Source organism: Carcharodon carcharias, chromosome 10, assembly GCF_017639515.1.
Source record: "Carcharodon carcharias isolate sCarCar2 chromosome 10, sCarCar2.pri, whole genome shotgun sequence".
Classification (NCBI taxonomy): Eukaryota; Metazoa; Chordata; class Chondrichthyes; order Lamniformes; family Lamnidae; genus Carcharodon; species Carcharodon carcharias.
The window spans coordinates 135,151,634-135,167,316 of NC_054476.1; the positions used below are offsets into that span (position 1 = coordinate 135,151,634).

Sequence of the window (15,683 nt, forward strand, 5' to 3'; positions counted from 1 at the left end):
ATGAACCTGCCTCCACCACACTCTCAGGTAGGGCATTCCAGACTCCAACCACGTGCTGTGTGAAAAAGTTTTCCCACATGTCGCCATTGTTTCTTGTGTCAATTACTTTAAACCAGTGCCTTCACCTTCTGGATTCTTTCACAAGTGCGAACAGTTTCTCCCTATATGCTGTGTCCGGATCCCCTCATGATTTTGAATGCCTCTGTCAGATCGTCTCTCAGCCTTTTGATGAGCATTGAATTCTAACAAGTTTGGACAAAAAAACGTGCAGAAGATGGGGAGAAGGCGCTTTGTGTGAAGCGGTTGTAAAAACCAGCAGCAAGTCCTGCCGATTCGTGAAAGGCGATGTCGCCCTCAGCCCTCCCCCGGCTCTTGCTCACTCAGTGGTACCCCTTGACAAGCGCGCGCCGCTGTCACAAGCCTGCGCAGCTGACGGGGGCGCGGACGTGCGGTCGGCCGTGTTGCGCAGTGCGCGCACGTTACCTGGCGACAGGCAGGGCGCGCGCGGAGGGGAGGGCGGGTTGCTGACGCCGCCTGGCAGTGGGTGCCGGGTAATGGCGCGCATGTGCAGTGTGTGAAGCGTCCGGTAATGGCGGACAGACCGAGAGCAGAATGGCGGCGAATGAGAAGGGATTGAAGCCGCCGTCATGTCTCCTGCACACAAGCGGTCTGTGATAACGTGGGCGGCGGGGCTGAGCTTCGCTTTGCTGCTTTCCTTCTATATTTTGGGCTGGTATCTGCTGGGCCTCTTGGCTGTGGCGCCCGTTTGGGTTTATTACTCTTCACTGCAGGGAGTAGGCCCCAGGCCCGGACCCCGAGTTTTACTCGATCGCACCAAAGCGTTTCTCCTCGGGACGCGTTGGGCCGAGGTGGTACACAGCAAGTTAAACGGAGGAGGTGGTCAGTGGAGAGGGAGAGGTCGCAGTGCCAGAAGCAGGTCTCAGCCGGGCCTTTGGAACCCCGGCCGGGCCCAGGGTAACAGCTGTAAGTGGGAGGTGGTGAATTGCGAGGAGCGCAACCCGCTGGCGGCGGCTTGTGCGAGCGAGCGGAGCCCGGCCAACCTCATGATGGGCAGCTATTTATCGAATGAAAACTCGGCGCAACCTACGTTTGGCAGCAGGGAGCTGAAGAACCGCTACAGTAGGCCGAATCCCATCCAGACTCCGACCAGGAGGCTGTCCTTTGGGTAAGAGCCGGGAGACAAGGGACCTGACAGCAGTTAAAACACCATGATCACAAACTCTCATTCATTCAACTTGTTCATATAAAGCTTCTATTGTTTTACATTGCTCTGGTGCAAAAGTTGTCCAAAGCAGTTCATCCCTGATTTGCTGAGAAAGAACGTTAGCTCTGTGCTAATGAATAATTTGGGAATATTGTACTAGGTTAAAAGTACTAAAGGAATACTAAAATTGGAAATGAAGGGACGTGGGAAGGTGTAACTGAGGTAGAAGATCAGTCATTATTTTAATGAATCGTGGTGCAGGCTCCAGAGACCAAATGATACTACCCCTTCAAGAAGATTGAATGTAGAAATAAAATAAATGCTGGAAGTCTGGAATAAAACAGAAACTACTGGAAATGCATATCAAATCTGAAAAAGAGAAAGTGGGTTTGCAATTCAAATTGTGACTGCTCATCAGAGTACCACCATAAATATCAGACTTTTTTGGATTTTAAAATATGTTTTTTCAATTTTTTTCAGTAATTTCACTGATTTCTTGAGGGCATTTCAAATCCTTAATACGTATTTAAAATTTTTACATAAGGACACTTTCTTTATGTAAGCACCTTTAATTAAATAAAGAGCTGCATTTCTATAATGTCTTTCATGACTTCAGTTATCAGTGCTTTACAGGCAGTGAAGCACTTTTGAAGTTTAGTTATTGTTGTGATGTAGGAAATCTGGTAGCCAGGGTACATGGCAGGGTCTCGCAGACAGCATTGTGATGACCAGATAGCCTGTTTTAGTGATGTTGATTGCAGGATAAATATTGGCAGGTTACTGGGGAAGATGCTTCTGCATGGGAGCATATTACATGGGATCTTTTACATCCACCTGAAAGGGGAGGCAGTTCTCTGTTTAACATCTCATTTGAAGGATGGAACCCGTGGCGGTGCAGCACAGCACTGGGATGTCAGCCTGTGCTCTGGATTCTGATGAATCAGCCAGTTAAATCCTTTTGAAATGTAGGAAAATCCTTATTCAGGCCTCTTGTACGTGATATTGATATAAAATCTTAATATTCCTGGCTTGTGTCAAGTCATGTTTATAATCCGTTCATTTTTATCTCTGGAATTGGGAATTAAAATTAGCCCATAGCAAACTGGGGGAAAAGAATCTAGGGATACAGTTACACAAATTACTAAAGGTAGCAATGCAGGTTAATAAGGCCATTGAAAAAACAAATAAAAGGAGCTTCATTTCTCAAAACTTCTCTTTTTCAATTCTAAGCTATGTAAAACTTGTAAAGCTTTGTTTAGATCACGATTAGAATACTCAGCAATGATTAAAAGATCCTGGACAAGGTGCAATAATTATTTATCAGATGATACCAGGACTGAGGTCGTACTTAGTAGGAAAGACTGAACATATTGACGCTCTTTTCTCAAAGAGAAGGCTGTGGGATAGCCTGAGAGAGGATGTTAAGATTATGAAAGGATTTGGTTGGGTGCACAGAAGATGGTTCCATCTGTGGGGAAAACCACGAGTAGTGACCAGAAAAAAGGTGGCTACTAAAATCCAATAGGAAATTAAGGAGAAATTTCTTGAGCGAGAGATTGAGCCACACTGTAGAACTAGCTACACTAGGTAGTAGTTGAGGCTAATAGCATAGATGCATTTAAGAGGAAGCTAGATAAATAAATCAGAGAGAAAGGAATAGATGATTCTGCTGATACTGTGTTGAAGAGGGGTGCGAGGAGGCTGTAGTGGCACATATGCACTAGCGTGGATCAGTTAGGCTTAATGGCCTGTTCCTGTTATTTCCATTCTGTATAATAGTGGAACATGGCTAATGTATGTTTTAAATAAAGTGTTCTAAAAGTCAGAAACATACTGCTGCATTAATGTTATAATTTGGAAGAATTTGGTTTAACTTTTCACTCTGCTGCGTTGGAATCAGATTAGTTTACCTCAGCACTGGCAACGATATTGCCTATCTAATATTCTTGGTTCTCCCCCATGCTCCTTGCAATGCCTTTTGAGCAAATGAGTCAGCTCACTGAAAAGCAAGGGGGAAATTTGAATTTTTAAAAGCAAGTATTTGTTAAGTTGTTAAAATTGTGGATTAAATTAAAACTGATTTTTGGGATTTTTTTATCAAGACGTCTTGAATGTTGCTGTTGACGTGCACAAAGCATCTTGCAATAAAGCTATTGTGTGAAAGAGGTGCCAGAGGTACTTTGTAATGCAGTGGGTTATGCAACAAACAAACTCATTGCATGTATAGCATAACTGCCTTATTCATGATGTAATATATTAAAATGAGTGCCTCAGCCTCAGTTGCCAAGGTGAGGCATGCTCACCATTTGGTTCAGTGGTGAGATGTTTTGTTTAAATTAAGGGAGTAATGGCCAGGGTCCATGAGTTTGACTATCGTCCCAGGCCAGTTAAGTAGAATGGTGACAAAGACTCCATCTGTCACCACTCGGTTTAACTGGCAGAGTATGTTGATAAGGTTAGATGGCACAGTGTCCACCATTCAAGCTCTTTTAGATGTTAGTAGTGGCTATATTGTAGAATTCTTTCATTAGTTGATTGCCTTTGGCGTATTAGCTGCAGTTAAATTATGATCAAGCTCAAAAGATTGATTATATGATCCAAATTGTTTTGACAGAAATTGAGACTTGTTTCCAATATAGTGAATATACATGTGTATATTGTACTGGAGCCATTAAGTATTTGTAGAACAAAGTTTTCTAAGTGGTTTACAGCTGCAGCCATTGTGCAATATTGCAGTGAAACTGGGGAGCAGGTCCACAGCAACTGTTAGTAAAAATCTTCAATTTAACAGATGTAGCAGAAGCTGTTGTTATATTGATTTGGAAGCACTTTTTAAATTCTTTTTCATATTTATACTTCCACTTGATCTGTGGTTTAACATATTAGCATTGCACACAGGTGCATGTTTCAGTGGTGGTGTGTGAAACCAGTAGTTGCAGTTGAAGGCACAACAGAAGTGACTCTTCATGCACAAACAAGTAGAACTAAGCTGTAAACCTTTTCAGGGCTATGGAAATATTTCTGTAACAAAACGAAGTAGAGCTATAACTGGATGAGTAAAGCAATACCTTGTAGGTTCCTGTCTTTGAGTCCACACTTATTTCCAATATTAAATTTTAATGCTAAATCTTGAGTGTCAGTAAGTGGTGAAACTAAATTTGTCAATACATAGAAAATAAATAGACAGAACAACATCTGTTATGCTCTTTCCTTTGTAATATTGCTGTATTCCCATTAAGGTGTTGATGCTAGCTTCATCTAAGAGAATTCTCTGAAACATTGGTTTTTTGTTCAGGGCTTGTAATTTTTTCCCATATTGAAGCAGTCACAGAATGAGGAAATGCTGTTCAGCTCAGTCTACCTCATTAATGAAAATAATCTCCCTATCACTACCCAACTTGATCACTTTATGCAAAGAATATCTATACCAGTTTCAAGCTTAATATTTATTTCCCCTGGGTCCTTTTCTCAGGGTGTAGTTTGCTGCAGTGTTCCAGATTTACACTGACACTTGACAGTTTATCATTCAAAAAAATTACCTCTCATCTGCCTCCTTTCAAGAGTCATTAGCCCGAGTTCCTCTAGTCTTCATATTTTAATACCAGTCTTGAGGCTCTTTCACTTTCAAGGTTTGAAGAACTAGACATGGGATTCAAGCTATAAAATGATCACAACCCTGTACAATTGAGGCATGTACTCTGACTTGTTTAGCTCTGTTGATTATTCAAGTGACCGGATGTGTTGAGCACCAAGCCTGCTAAAAGCTCAAAATCTATTTACTGTTATCAGTATTGTTATAGGTATTCTTAGGATACTCATAACACCCATTGTACAGTTGTGTGCTCCGTCAAGCTTTGCACTTGAATAGCATTCGCCAGGGCTCTGCCAATTTACATGTTTGTCTAACTCTATAAATTAAGAATCAGCTGAAATTCCTTGACATTGTGGCAATTGTGGGTTTGACCATTTGGTTTGTGTGCTTCACATTCCAGTGTATATGTTTGAGTCCCAAAACGGAGTAACAGTTAAGTTTTTTTTAAACTGATCAGCTCTCTCATCTAAACTTATTTTGATGAGATATCCTCTGCAGGTTTGAAATAATGCAACATTATGATGCATTGAATCAGCACAATGAAGGATACTTCCTAAGTACATTCTCGGCAATTGGAAAAATATTGCATAATTTAAATTCAAATGAACGTTTGGTGTTTCCGTGAAAAGAATTAGTACTTGTATGTCAAACTTTGTATGCCTTAGACAGTGAACTACGGTTTGATGTGGTCACTGGTATTTTGTAGATAAACTTGGGCTTATTTAGTGCATTAAGGCTAACAGATCATTAGGAAAAGGTTGAGCTCGTCGGTTCATGTATGCATCTAATTTGTTAACTCAAATTGTTCCACCGCTACAACCAGCAGCAGCTCACCCTGGTTTTACAATGCCCAGGATACTCGATTGAGACGGCACGAAATTTGTAATTGTGTTTTTCACCATTGAAAGGACTGCAGTATGAAAAATGTACATACCCACTTTCACACTGTACTAAATCTAGTGATGACACTGATCCTGGTTGTTTATCACTAGGGGTGTCAATGAATTTCAGAGTTTTTTCTTAATTACATTTTTCAGTACTTTTTCCAACATTAGTTTTAGCATGATTCTTTATGCTGACAACAGACATTTTAATGAAAGGCATTAATGATTTGCCAAGATTTGTAACCGCTTCAATTGGTCTGCATCTTTTGTGCACTGCAACTTGGTGAGATGTTCATTGCTGAACTCAAGTTTGAATTGTTTGTTTTCTCCCAGATCTCCAAACCTGAGATTTTTTTTACAGGATTAAAATTTCAGTGTACATTTATATCCATTTTGTGGTCTGTAATTTGAAATTTTTTCACTTTCTAATTCTCTTCCCATCTTTCTCTGAAGATGTTTCTGATTTGCTTGGATGTGGCTCCATTTGTCCCAGGAGCCCTTTGATCCACTGGTGCTGTGGCCTCAGTTTGTATGAGAGGCTAGATATTGAGTACTATTCAGCCATTCCATCATAAGAACATAAGAGCTAGGAGCAGGATTAGGCAATTCAGTCCCTCGAGCCTGCCCTGCCATTCAATACAATCATGGCTGATCTCATTTCGGCCTCAACTCCAATTTCCTGCCCTTTCCCCATAACCTTTCAACCTGTTACTAATTAAAAATCTGTCTATCTCCTCCTTAAGTTTATTCAGCGTCTTGGCATCCACTGCACTCTGAGGTAGTGAATTCCACGGATTCATGACCCTTTGAGAGAAGTAATTCCTCCTCATCTCTGATTTAAATCTACGACCCCTTAGCATAAAACTATGGCCTCTTGTTCTAGAATGCCCCACAAGGGGAAACATCTGCTCCACATCTACTTTGTTTAAGCCCTTTAGCATCTTATATACCTCGATTAGATCTCCCCTCATCTTTCTAAACTCTAGCGAGTATAGGCCTAAACTGCTCAATCTCTCCTCATAAGACAAGTCCCGCATCTCTGGAATCAACCTAGTGAACGTCCTCTGAACTGCCTTCAATGCAACTACATCCTTCCTCAAGTAAGGGGATCAAAACTGTGCACAGTACTCCAGGTGTGGCCTCACCAATGCCTTGTACAGTTGCAACAATACTTCCCTATTTTTATACTTTATTCCTTTAGCAGTAAATGCCAAAATTCCATTTACCTTATTACCTGCTGTACCTGCATATTAGCTTTCAGTGATTCATGCACGAGGACACCCAGACCCCTCTGCACTGAAGCATTCTGAAGTTTCTCTCCATTTAAGTAATAAGTCACCTTTTTATTCTTCCAAGCAAAATGGATAACCTCACACTTATCCATGTTAAACTCTTTCTGCCAAATTTTGGCCTATTCACCTAACCTGTCCATATCCATTTGTAAATTTCTTATTTCTTCATTGCAACTTACTTTCCCACATATTTTGGTGTCATCTACAAATTTAGCCATAGTATCCTGAATTCAAGTCATTAATATAAATTGTAAATGTTTGGGGCCCAAGGACTGAACCCTGTGGCACCCCACTAGCTACAGCTTGCTGTCCAGAAAAAGACCCATTTATTCCGACTCTGCTTTCTGTTGGTTATTGTGGAGAACACAATGACCAAACCCAATCAATATAAGAGTCATTAATAAACCCAATGAGGAAACCAGGGAGCAGTTTACTCACAAAATGGTTAGAATGTGGAACTTGCGACTTCGTGGAGTAGTTAAGGCGAATAGCATAGATGCATTTAAAGAGAAGCTGGATTAGAATACGTGGGAGAAAGGAGTAAAAGGAAAAGTTGATTGGATGAGATGAAGAAGGGGAGGTGGCTGGTGTGGGTCATAAACACCAACCTGGATATGTTGGTCTGAAAGGCCTGTTTCTGTGCTGCAAATGCAACGCAATACTATGTAATCCTGACTTCCTTACAAGCGTGCTTTCCAGTTGGCATTAGCGGTTAGCAATGGAGATGGGAATCCTGACTTCTTTCCCTCCTTGTTCCTTTACTCTGGAGCACTGAGGTCATTTACAGTACCTTCTGATTGAAATCAGAACCTGTAATCCTTGGTCCTGTGAACCAATACGTGACTTGTGGTGCCACTGCTAATTGAACCATGTGAGGACATGTAAGTTATTTCTGAATTTGTATTTGAGTTTTCCAATGATGCAGAATATTTGGGTGTATGGGTTTCCCTTGTTTTGTGCAATCAATCATTTCAAAGGTAATTAGGATGAACAACAAATGTTGGCCTTGCCAGGGATGCTCGCATCCAATGAAAGAATTAAAAAAATCATTTTTTCACTGAAGTTACACACAATAAACAAGTAACTTTAAAGCTGCTGAGGACTCTCCATACTCCAGGTTAATCTTTGTTCCTGAATCATTTTGTCTTCTCTAGGGAACATCAGGCTATGATGAATAAATTTACAGTGACCCCTCGGAGACGGTATCCAATTCACCAGCCCCAGTATTCAGTACCTGGAACTCTGCCGACTGTACGATGGGATGGCTACCAGAAGAAAAATGTTTTGTCCTCCAGGAACTCACCCATGGTACATAGTCCAGTGACTGTAAAAATTGCACGTCCTGATGCAAGTATAATGCGTTCACCTCTGTAAGTATTCTTGGTAGCTATTTCCATATTCAAAAATTTCTTGGGGCTTTCCCAGGTTAAGTAGAATGAACTGAATGAGTGCAAAATAAAAAGTGTATGTGAATCACAATATTGGATAGCAGCCGATTTGTCTTAGTGAGAAACCAAACATCATTGTCTGTTTTTTATATTTATCTTCAAAATCCTTTTGAAGGTGAATATTCTGATAAAACAACATATAATATCTCAGTGAAATAGATGTGCAATGAGTTTTACAGATGATCTCTCTCATCAGAAGCCGGAATTGAAATTTTGATGCAGGATTCGCTTCAATAGAATCTTGGTGTTCACATGGCTAAAGATGGTGACAGAAGTTACAAACTTAAATGGGAGAGAATGTTCACAAGATAGCTACATATTAGGCTGTTTAGCCCATCGTGACTATCCCTGAACATAAGACCTAGGAGCAAGAGTAGACAATTCAGCCCCTCAAGGCTGCCTGACATTCAATATGGTCATGGTTGATCTCATTTCAGCCTCAACTCCAATTTCCCACTCTCCCCATAACCCTTCAATCCGTTACTAATTAAAAATCTATCTATCTCCTCCTCAAATTTATTTAGTGTCTTGGCATCCACTGCACTCTGAGGTAGTGAATTCCACAGATTCACGACCTTTGAGAAAAGTAATTCCTCCTCATCTCTGACTTAAATCTACCACCCCTTAGCATAAAACTATGGCCTCTCATACTAGAATGCTCCATAAGGGGAAACATCTGCTGCACATCTACTTTGTCTATCCCCTTTAGCATCTTATATACCTCAATTAGATCTCCTCTCATCTTTCTAAACTCTAGCAAGTATAGGCCTAAACTGCTCAATCTCTCCTCATAAGAAAGCCCCGCATCTCTGGAATCAATCTAGTAAACCTCCTCTGAACCGCTGCCAATGCAACTACATCCTTGGGAACCAAAACTGTACACGGTTCTCCAAGTGCGGCCTCACCAAAGCCTCGTACGGTTGCAACAACAGTTCCCTATTTTTATACTTTATTCCTTTAGCAATAAATGCCAAAATTCCATTTGCCTTCCTTATTACCTGCTGTACCTGCATACGAGCTTCCAGTGATTCATGCACGAGGACACCCAGACCCCTCTGCACTAAAGCATTCTGAAGTTTCTCTCCATTTAAGTAATAAGTCGCCTTTTTATTCTTCCCAGCAAAATGGATAACCTCACACTTATCCATGTTAAACTCCATCTGCTAAATTTTGGCCCATTCACCTAACCTGTCCATATCTATTTGTAAATTTCTTATTTCTTCATTGCAACTTACTTTCCCACCTATTTTGGTGTCACCTGCAAATTTAGCTATAGTACCTTCTATCCCTGAATTCAAGTCATAACATAAATTGTAAATATTTGGGGCCCAAGGACCGAACCCTGTGGCACCCCACTAGTTACAGCTTGCCATCCAGAAAAAGACCCATTTATCCCAATTCCCTGTTGGTTAGCCAATCCTCTTTCCAAGCTAATATATTACCCCTAACTCCATGTGATCTTATCTTGTGTATTAATCTCTTGTGTGGCACCTTATCAAAGGCCTTCTGAAGTCCAGAGATACTACATCTACAGGATCCCCATTGTCCACTTTGCTTGTCACATCTTTAAAGAACTCTAGCAAATTAATCAATCACGATTTAGTCTTAAAATCATGCTGACTCTGATGGATTGCATGTTGACTTTCCGAATGCCCCATTACTACTTAATAATGGATTCCAACAATTCCCTAACGACAGATGTTAAACTAACTGGCTTCCTACTTTCTGTCCGCCCTCTGTTCTTTTGAATAAGGGCGTTATATTAGCATTTTTCTGCTCTTTTTTCTCTCCTTTCACTAGAAATGTGATACCAGCGTCCTCACCTCTATTAATCTACCATGAAGTTTTTTCTATGTGTTGAGCACTTGTTGCATGAAGAACTCCTTCCTAACAATTGTGCTAAATTACCTTGTATCATTTGACCCTGTGCCCTCTTGTCACTATATCTGTGGGGTGTGTTTCAGATTCCCCTTTTTTAATCTCTTTATTGTTTTTTATGTGCCCAATCTACCAAATTTCCCAATGGCTTTCAACATCAACTGTAACTGTTTTGACACCATTCACAGAGCATTCATGTTATCCATTTCTTCTCTTGTATTCAGCCCTTGGCACTTTCCTGTATTAAATTTCATCCTGTTATTGTTCTGATGTTTACATGTTTAGTCCACCTCGTTTTGTCACCCTGAGCTTCCCATGTTAGCTTATACAGAAACAAGATACTGTGATTACTGAAAATCTGAAGTTAAGCAGAAAATTATGGGCACACTTGACAGATCAGGCAACACCTGTGGTGAAAAAAACAAAGTTAACTTTTCAGGCAGGTGACCTTTCATCAGAACCGTTCATTTGTGTTAGCCTGTTTATAGTAGATGGATCCTTGAAATTCAGGACTGGAGGAGCAGGCATCAAGCATAATTTGGTTCATGAGTGCAGACACATGTACAAGCATTTTTGGACAAAAGTTTTGCAACTGGTGTTAACTTGAAAAACCATCAAAAAGTCCAGATTTGTAAGGTAAAATAAATTTTTTTTGAGGTTAGCTGCTGTTTTCAAATTATGCAAAATAATGAACTTGTTCACAACTAAAGGTAGTAAATAATAGTTTATTGTTGCACCTTTTCTGTATCTTCTGTAAAGTGTATTGACCTCCTTGTTTTGGTCCTGTGTACTATATGTAATAAATGCAACACAGCATAACTCTGAGCAGCAATGAAATAACAAGTGTCAACTTCAGTTTACTCGTTCTGCATTCTTTAAAAGCAGTGAGAACAATATAGCATTACCAGACCCATTTATGCTGACAATGTTTTTTATGTATATTCATAATGTTTATGTTATGTGTGAAATACTGTGGAAACAGTTTCCTTTTTCTGGTATGATCTTGCTGATGTCTGGCCCTGCAGTGATTTGTCCAAGTGGACAGTGATGCCAAGTGAGTGTCATTCAGTAATTAAACCGTGAGGAATGCCATAACTGATCGTGGCTTCACACATGCACTTTGCAGCAGGAGTCAAGTGACAAAGAGTAGGAAGTCTGACTGATAGCCTCCACAGGCTTGAGAATGATGCTGAGGTAACAGTAACATCCCTCCTGTTGCCATAACAGATCGGTTATATCAGCACAGACTTATTAAAATGATACTGGAAACCACCATGTATGACTCATTGAATAAATTTCAATTAAATTTACTGATGGAATTGTTGTCACTAGGCTTCCTGGAAATACTAATAATTGTTATAAAAACAGTTGCACTTAGGATAGTAGCTTTTAATGTAAGGTGCAATTGTGCAATCAATTTATCACAAATTGTTGTGCCATGAGTGACAACTTTGTAACCATCAGTACGTCTCCCTTGCATTATGCAGTTGCTAATGTTCTGCAGCATAACAGAAGTTATTGTTCATTGCTTGACTAAGCTCCGCGATTATTAGGATTTTATTGTTGGATGACCAAATGTTGATTCCAGTTAATGTAAAGGAGAATTTGGGACAATATAAACAAGCCATAATTTGGTTCATGAGCACAGACACATGTACACATAGTTGTGAGTAAGACTTTATTTTGCGAGGTTTCTTCTAGTTATAATTAGTATACATGTGGCTACCTCGTGCTAAATGTTTGATGTCCATGATGATCAATCCCATTGTGTCAAAACATGGCAGTGTCTGACCTCCTCTGTCACTTTCTTTTGGAGTCATGGCTATGGTAACGAATGCAACAGTAGCCCATGCCGTCTCCTGACCTAACAGTTTTATTACACCTTCTGCGTTGTTCCTCAAAGGCACCAGCTTGGAGTATGTTTTCACAGATGCTGGTTCTTTTCCAAAACTTTACTTAAGGGACCATTAGTTGAGTGTCAACCTAAATACTGAAGTGTTTACAGGCCAGTTGACTGACTGCCATCACAGCTGAGCCTGTCGTTGAGCAGGGCCACTAGTAACAATCAGGAATGGCAGTTTTTTAACCTGTTTCTTTTCCTCACATAATTCAAAGGTTAAAGGTCAGCTGTAGAGCTGAAGTGCTGCTCTGGCTGAAATCAGTGGGTGGCACTTTTTACATGATAAAAGGTTTTTGTCTAGCTGCACAAGGGAATGTAGCAGCATCTGAACGCTGTTGCTTTAGTGGGTCTTGTGCAGAAGCAACATCAATGAATCACAATAGCACATAATGGGTAAGTGGCAAAATGCCAATACTTGTTTGTTGTTCTTCCCAAATCTGAGCTCAAACTGTGTGTCAAGTAGTGGTAGACTGGAAATCAAACCCAGGACAATTGTTGGCTGTATGGCTCAGCTATTACCTAATCAGTTGAACTTTTGGGGGAACCTTCTCTAGTGTTAAAAACAAAAAAACTGCGGATGCTGGAAATCCAAAACAAAAACAGAATTACCTGGAAAAACTCAGCAGGTCTGGCAGCATCGGCAGAGAAGAAAAGAGTTGACGTTTCGAGTCCTCATGACCCTTCGACAGAACTTGAGTTCGAGTCCAGGAAAGAGCTGAAATATAAGCTGGTTTAAGGTGTGTGTGTGGGGGGCGGAGAGATAGAGAGACAGAGAGGTGGAGGGGGTTGGTGTAGTTGTAGGGACAAACAAGCAGTGATAGAAGCAGATCATCAAAAGATGTCAACCACAATAGTACAATAGAACACATAGGTGTTAAAGTTAAAGTTGGTGATATTATCTAAACGAATGTGCTAATTAAGAATGGATGGTAGGGCACTCAAGGTATAGCTCTAGTGGGTTTTTTTTTTATATTTTTTTTTATATAATGGAAATAGGTGGGAAAAGGAAAATCTTTATAATTTATTGGGAAAAAAAAGAGGAAGGGGGAAACAGAAAGGGGGTGGGGATGGGGGAGGGAGCTCACGACCTAAAGTTGTTGAATTCAATATTCAGTCCGGAAGGCTGTAAAGTCCCTAGTTGGAAGATGAGGTGTTGTTCCTCCAGTTTGCGTTGGGCTTCACTGGAACAATGCAGCAAGCCAAGGACAGACATGTGGGCAAGAGAGCAGGGTGGAGTGTTAAAATGGCAAGCGACAGGGAGGTTTGGGTCATTCTTGCGGACAGACCGCAGGTGTTCTGCAAAGCGGTCGCCCAGTTTACGTTTGGTCTCTCCAATGTAGAGGAGACCACATTGGGAGCAACGAATGCAGTAGACTAAGTTGGGGGAAATGCAAGTGAAATGCTGCTTCACTTGAAAGGAGTGTTTGGGTCCTTGGACGGTGAGGAGAGAGGAAGTGAAGGGGCAGGTGTTGCATCTTTTGCGTGGGCAAGGGGTTGTGCCATAGGAGGGGGTTGAGGAGTAGGGGGTGATGGAGGAGTGGACCAGGGTGTCCCGGAGGGAGCAATCCCTACGGAATGCCGATAAGGGGGGTGAAGGGAAGATGTGTTTGGTAGTGGCATCATGCTGAAGTTGGCGGAAATGGCGGAGGATGATCCTTTGAATGCGGAGGCTGGTGGGGTGATAAGTGAGGACAAGGGGGACCCTATCATGTTTCTGGGAGGGAGGAGAAGGAGTGAGGGCGGATGCGCGGGAGATGGGCCGGACACGGTTGAGGGCCCTGTCAACGACCGTGGGTGGAAAACCTCGGTTAAGGAAGAAGGAGGACATGTCAGAGGAACTGTTTTTGAATGTAGCATCATCGGAACAGATGCGACGGAGGCGAAGGAACTGAGAGAATGGGATGGAGTCCTTACAGGAAGTGGGGTGTGAGGAGCTGTAGTCGAGATAGCTGTGGGAGTCGGTGGGTTTGTAATGGATATTGGTGGACAGTCTATCACCAGAGATTGAGACAGAGAGGTCAAGGAAGGGAAGGGAAGTGTCAGAGATGGACCACGTGAAAATGATGGAGGGGTGGAGATTGGAAGCAAAATTAATAAATTTTTCCAAGTCCTTACGAGAGCATGAAGCAGCACCAAAGTAATCATCGATGTACCGGAGAAAGAGTTGTGGAAGGGGGCCGGAGTAGGACTGCAACAAGGAATGTTCCACATACCCCATAAAGAGACAGGCATAGCTGGGGCCCATGCGGGTACCCATAGCCACACCTTTTATTTGGAGGAAGTGAGAGGAGTTGAAGGAGAAATTGTTCAGCGTGAGAACAAGTTCAGCCAGACGGAGGAGAGTAGTAGTTGTTGTTTGAATGTCTATGCTTATTAAAATGAAGGAATTTTTCCCTCATCCTAATTCTAATCTAATTCACTCTTACCTGTTAGTTTAGATAAGCTCATTGACCATGTGGCACCTTGTAACTGAAACCTACATCTATGTGTATTTTCCAGCAATGGTTCTAGATAATCAAGAATAGCAGTACTGGCTGAGTAATCATGGGGCTTGGAGGCCTGTGTGGCTGGTGGATGCATTTGTGAGTCTGTGGGCTGAACTTAGTTCTGCGTCCTTGAATCCACTCACAGTAAAGAGGGGAAAATTAATGCTAGGATTATGCAGACAAAATTTGAAAATTTTGTACATAATAAATAAATCAGCCTCTATCTTTTTCTGCCTTCCCATACAGAAGATGTTCACTTAATTAGGTTGCTTTTGGTTCAAAGAAACAAATATCAAGTTGCTACCATAAGATATTTGAATTAATATCTTATGCAAATATTGTTGTTTCTCTCTTTGTAGCAGCAAAGCAAAAAAGGTGAGACGAGCTAAGCAGGGGCTGCAGTGGCTTCTGATGCTACAATTGGTACAAATGAACTAATGCAGAGATAAGAATATAGAAACAGAAATAGTCCATTTAGCCCCTCACATCTATCCCACCATTCAATGAGATCCTGGCTGATCTATGACCCAACTCCATAAACCCACCTTTGCCCCATAGCCCTTCACACCTTTGGTTAACAAAAGGCTATCTTGGTTTTAAAATAAACAATAGTTGTCATTTGAGGAAGCCAATTCTAAACTTCCACCTTTTTTCTGTAGTAACATAACCTAATTTCACTCCAGAAAGACCTGTTTCTAATTCTTAGTCTATACCCCTAGCAGTGAACTCCCCAGACAGCAGAAATAGTTTCTCTTTACACTATCTTTTCCCCTTAATATTGTGAAAACTTGGATTGAATTGTCCTAGATAGATTTGTAGGTGAATAAAGGTAAGAGAAAGGGGTTAGGGGTGAAGAGAGAGAGATGATGGAGGCTCAAATAAACGAGGGGTGAAACTTTTTTTCTACCACCCTGTTGAGCCCAGGAGAGGTAGATGAAGAATGATAGTCCTGTGTTGGCCTTTATAGAAACTAAAAAA

The 15,683-nt window shown here is 41.2% G+C and overlaps 1 protein-coding gene across 6 annotated transcripts in view; it reads left to right on the top strand.

Moving 5' to 3' along the window:
- Positions 1-580: 580 nt before the first annotated feature.
- Positions 581-15,683, top strand: part of pom121 (POM121 transmembrane nucleoporin) — a 60,208-nt gene continuing 45,105 nt past the window's right edge. For all 6 annotated transcript variants that reach the window (XR_005944212.1, XM_041197564.1, XM_041197565.1 and 3 more), the window contains exons 1-2: positions 581-1,186; positions 8,148-8,363. Coding sequence is in view for 5 of the 6 variants with exons in the window: in XM_041197564.1 (XP_041053498.1) it covers positions 648-1,186; positions 8,148-8,363 (755 nt within the window). In the remaining variant the exon portion in view is untranslated. The remainder of the gene's footprint in view (positions 1,187-8,147; positions 8,364-15,683) is intronic.